The following is a 5,233-nucleotide window of genomic DNA, read 5'->3' as shown; positions in this document are numbered from 1 at the left end:
CATTGTTGCCACAGGAGAGATAACAACAGGTGTTGGTACCGCAACGTCATGCATTGCTGGCACAACATTAGAAAGGTTCCTGAGTCGACGGAGCGGGTACAGACACCCGCCTCTCCTCAAGATCAATTTCTCGAATTACCGAGCTCCCCCTAATCATTTCGTCTTCCAAGAAGACGACGTGTCTTGTTTCTACAAACTTTGTATAACTGTTTGGACAGTAGAAACGATGACCCTTTGATCTTTCAGAATTAGCCAATAAAATGGCAGCTTACTGTTTTGGGTTAAATACTTTATCCTTTGCAGGACTCCCCCACACACGGAGGATCCATAGCTCATATGGTGTTTTGGGCACCGATGCATTCTATACATTGTATGCATCGTTCTAAAACTGAGAACTCCAATGGAGGAAGAACTACATTCTTAACCAGTCTCTCAATTCTCCCCCTCGAAATATGGCATAAACAACAGTGCCATAATTTCGATGAGACATCAGAAGTTCGCTTTCTTTTCTTTTGTCAACGAGGACACAACATTCACATTCTCAGAAAGAAATAAAGCTGATCTTGCAACACAAGACCAATACATTCATTATTATACCATAGTTCACATTTGCCATTTCCAAAATGGCAATCATATCTATCAAAATCCAATTTGGATACACTTATTATCAAGTTTCTTTGCAAAGAAGGGACATAAAAACGTCTGGAAGTAAAAGTGTGAAGCCATTCGCGAGTTCTAGGCGAAGATCTCCAACAGCCTCAACTTTTGCTTCAACTCCATTGGCAACTCTAATGGATCTTTCACTTCTTTGCGTAGTCCTCATTGAACGGAATCCCTTTAAACAATTACACACATGAATAGTTGCTCCAGAATCAATCCACCATGTGGATCTAGAATAACCAATCATAATGAGATTCTTTACAAATGTAATAATGTTCTCACCTTTCTTTGCCATGATCACTGTCAGGAAGTCAAGATGATCTTTCTTGGAATGTCTTGTCTTCTTGCAGTGTAGACACTGATCTTGTCTCAACTGTAAACTGTTGTTTCTGAGGCAGATGCTGAGGCTGTTTTTCTTTTGAGGAGGGTGACCTGTGGCTCTTTTCCTTGTTATCTTTGACAAGGTTAATGGAGTCACCATTGGTCTCTTTGTGTCTTTCCTCCTCTTGCACACAATTAGAGATGAGCTCTTCAATATTCCAATTCTCTGTACTTATTTTGTAGTTGACAACAAGGTTGTCAAAGTTCTTTGGCAATGAGGACAAAACCAGATGGACCAGAAAGTCATCTGAGATGCCCAAATCTTTTTGCTTCAATTTGGAAGCCATATTGCTCATCCTAAGAATGTGGTATTTTACACCACCTCCATGGTACCTCTCTGTAACAAGCTGCTTTATCAGCTGTGTCGTATAAAACTTTGAAGAACCACTAAACTGGCTCTTTATACTTTCGAGGTACTTAGAGACAGTGTCATACTCTGGGATTGAGCCCAATATGGTTGGCTCAATCGTGTTCTTTACCGCAGCCAAACAATTCTTGTTGGCTGAAGACCATTTCGCATGCTCAATGTCATACGACATGATGAGGGAAGCATTGTCCCTCTCTCTCTTTTGCCATTCAGCATCTGACTCTTTTTCACCTCTGAAAATTTCAGCAGGTTCTATAGGACATGGGGTAGTCAACACCCAGTCCACCTCTCCCAAGATAAAAGCAAGGTCGAGTTCTCTTTTCCATTCTTCGTAGTTATCTCCTTTCAGGGTCGGAATATCTTTAATGTAACCCATCAAGGAGTAGCCACCTAAGATAATCATGTATTGTGAGAACAAAATTAACATTAAAATTATTATGTATTAAGTCTACATCACCGTTGGGCAGAAAATAGACATAACACATAAAGCCATAACTATAACATTGCAATTATCAACGTTGGTCAGAAAAATTACAACATCATAGCACATAATTAATGTTCCTAAAATTAAAATCTCCCGTTGGTTCGAAATTTAATTTTAGAAACACTAATTTTCATCAATTTCATCTATTTGCAGCGGAAGATCTATATACAATTCATATAAATTGTAACAAAACTCTGTTGTTTACGCTCTGTAAAATTCTCCCGTTGGTTCAAATTTAAACAGAGATAAAACATGTAAGACAATTCAAAATTCTATTGTAATTTGCATGAAAAAATACAAAATACATGTTCAGAAGCATTTCTCACATTTATCTATTCTCTAAACAATTTTCACGTTGGTTCAAATTGCTTAGAAATAAACACAATCATTAAACATATTGAAAATGCTTCCTTCGGCCGAGGGACTTTTATTAAACTTCCTTTCTTTTGATTCGGCCCCGAGGGACCTAAAATGAACTTTTTCGGCCTTTGCCAGTTGGCCCACGGCCGCCTTGCGCGCGGGCGGGCGCCCCCTCCCCTTTCCCCAGGCCGCAACCTGGGCCTGGGCCGGGAAAGTGGCTCGCCGTGCGCTCCCACATGGGCCGATTTCGGTCCGGCCGCCGTCGGCCGTCCGATCGCTAGGGTTTCGATCGGACGGTCGCGCGGGCGGATCGGGCAAACAAAACCGCCCCCGGCCGCCGGCGCCGAAACCCTAGCTCCTCTTCTCTTCTTTCTCTTGCGGTTGCACGGAGCGGCGTCGCCGTCGCCGAAACCCTAGCACAGCGCCGGCGGCGGCATGGCGACACGGCGGCGCCATCGCACTCCCCTTCGCCGATGCGCGCACTCACTCAAGGGTGAGTGCGCCGCCGTCGAGCGGTTGTGCCGCGGCGCCCTCTCCTTTCTCTTGCGGGCGTGCGCCGTGCCGAGCGGCGTCGCCGACGCCGGCAGCCTTCGCGCCGCCGCGCCATGGCCGACGCCCTCGCGCCGCCACGCCCTCTATTCTTTTCTCTTCTCCCCCCCCACCGTCTCACCCCTCCACGCGAGTGAAGAGTGAGAGACCGGCGACGACGGAGATGGTGGCGCCGCCGCGGGCCCCCTCGCCGGCGCGCGCGTGCACCCGCGGGTGCGCACGCGGCTGTCGAGTGGCTCCTCGGCGGTGCCTCTTTGCCCCTCTCCCCCTCCGTGGCCGGCGTCAACGACGGCCGGCGACGAGGTAAGATTAGGGTTAGGGTTTCGATCTTTTCGATCCGTTGGATCGTTTGCTTTTCTTTGCCTTTCTTTTGGATTTCTTTCCCCAACCAATCTAAACGCTAGGATTGCTCTGATACCATTGTTAGTGTTGTCTATTGGATCACCTAGGTTTAGATCTAGTCGGGTGGTTCTATTTGCGATGGATGATTGAACAACAATAGAGAATAAGGGAAAGGGTTTAGGGATGTGACCGGTTGACGCGTTGGATGAAGAGGAAGTCCCAGCCATCGTCGTTGTCGTCGCTCTGCTTGACGTGGGCGGCGGCGGCGATGGCGGTCGTGACGGCGACGGTGCTGCGCGGCAGTGGTGGTCGTAGGGGATCCCGGCGAGGTCGTGGCGCGGCGGTGGAGTCTTCCCGTCACTGGCTGCGCCCCCTCGATCGGTTAGGGTTTTTGGGTGGAGTGGCGGCGGCGGCGACGAACCTCGTTCCTTGTGTCGTTATGCCGTCCCGTCCTCCACCCCTCTTTATATGGCACAGTGTGACGGGGGCCCACCAGCCATTGGGCTGGGCGCCCCCGATCAGGGCGCGGGTCAAGGCCCCCTTGAGCCGTTGGGCTCAAGGGGAGGGAGATCCATCTAACAGTTTCAGCACACATGACCTGACTTTTAGGCAATTATCAATTCAGACAGCAACGCAAGTGTAACTATCAGGTAGATAAAAAAAAAGATTTTCACACATTTCTTCCCCCTCTTTTCAGATGCAGCTAATTGTACACACCAAGTCAATGCCTCTGTGAATGTAAAAAAGGCAAAAAAAAAATTGTTTCAAGAAATTGACAGACACATACACGTCATCTCAAGATAGGGACACATATCATCAGATCCAGTTCTCTTCCAATTTTTTTATGAAAAAAACACTGTCAGATCAAGAAACCCATGCATCAAATTAACTGGAGATCATGCACCGGAAATGTTGCTTTTGGGCAGCATCCAGTTGCTTCAAAGCAAGCTCATGAAGATCATGCGTCTACTGATCGATGGATCCCTTATTTCGCGCCGAATATTCAAGGATTTTCCCACGCGATTATGTGTCCCCTGTGATCCTAGCCCACCCATTACTCTACTGAACTTTGAAAATTTTTTAAACTTACTTTTCGATTTTTGCTTTGACTTGCTGCGATGATCCGTGCCACAAATCAGCACCAAATCGATTAAAATCTGACAACCTCAAGTCAACTGGCATGAACTCTAGTGCTAATAATATATCATAATTAACTTGGCAGTAAAGGCAGCATGGCTCTCTTTCGGCGATCACTATGCTGCATTGTTTTAAAAGGGTTTGACTTGTGCGAAATTAAAATCGATGGACAGCGACCTGAACAAAGATGCAAACTGCACTGCACCGCGATATGCTCACTCATGATCGCTCTCTTCAGATATCCAATTAGTAAATTGTTAATCGCATCCGACCTACTTAGTCCACTCAAAGTCTGGATGGTAACCAAAAGCTTCAGCGCCTGTAGTGGGACAAGAACAGATTACTAACTAAAACTAACTAACTAAAGCCTTTTACAGTTCAGATATCTTAGTGAGATCACCATTGTTAATTATCGAAAATACTTGTAAAATGTTACTAATGAGCAGGGGCGAAGCTAGCGTCCAAACAGAGGTGGTGCACTATCATTAAAGAGAAAATTCCCTATCTAGCATCAAGAAAAATTGCTCTTCCCTCTATAGCACCCAAACTTCAAAAGTTCCCTATCTATGCACCATCAAAATTTTTGTTCCCCATCTAACACTTCCGTTAGTTTTGAGGGTGACGGTGTTAAGTTGCATGAGGAAAGACGGTTTTGCCCTTCTGTATTTTATACATTTTTTCCCTCTCTCTGTTCACAATTTTTTTTTGTTCTTTATTTTTTTTCATTTAGTGTCCAGATGTCTGTACGTCTTTTTTTCATTTTGTTCACAGTTTTTTAACCTTTCTATATCTAAAATTTTTAGAGAAATTTGACAGCATGTCTGCAACAACAGCATGTTTGCAACACAATAATGAACCAAATAAATTTTAGAGAGCATCCAAATTCACATCCATAGATAACCATAACCATCCAAATCATCCAAATTCACATCCAGGGCAAAAGCAAGAAAAAG

General features: G+C 45.3%; 1 protein-coding gene across 1 annotated transcript; it reads right to left on the bottom strand.

The window, feature by feature from the left end:
• Positions 1-637: 637 nt before the first annotated feature.
• LOC136357180 (uncharacterized) lies at positions 638-3,526 on the bottom strand. Its single transcript, XM_066312143.1, has 2 exons — positions 3,334-3,526; positions 638-1,798 (listed from the first exon to the last, which is right to left on the bottom strand). Exons 1-2 carry the CDS (start codon positions 3,368-3,370, stop codon positions 972-974), a joined length of 864 nt encoding a protein of 287 aa, XP_066168240.1. The 5' UTR covers positions 3,371-3,526; the 3' UTR covers positions 638-971.
• Between the last annotated feature and the right edge of the window lie 1,707 nt (positions 3,527-5,233).

This window comes from Oryza sativa, chromosome 7 (assembly GCF_034140825.1).
Source record: "Oryza sativa Japonica Group chromosome 7, ASM3414082v1".
NCBI classification, from domain to species: domain Eukaryota; kingdom Viridiplantae; phylum Streptophyta; class Magnoliopsida; order Poales; family Poaceae; genus Oryza; species Oryza sativa.
Note: the sequence above shows the minus strand (reverse complement) of the source record. Positions and strands in the feature narration are given on the sequence as shown.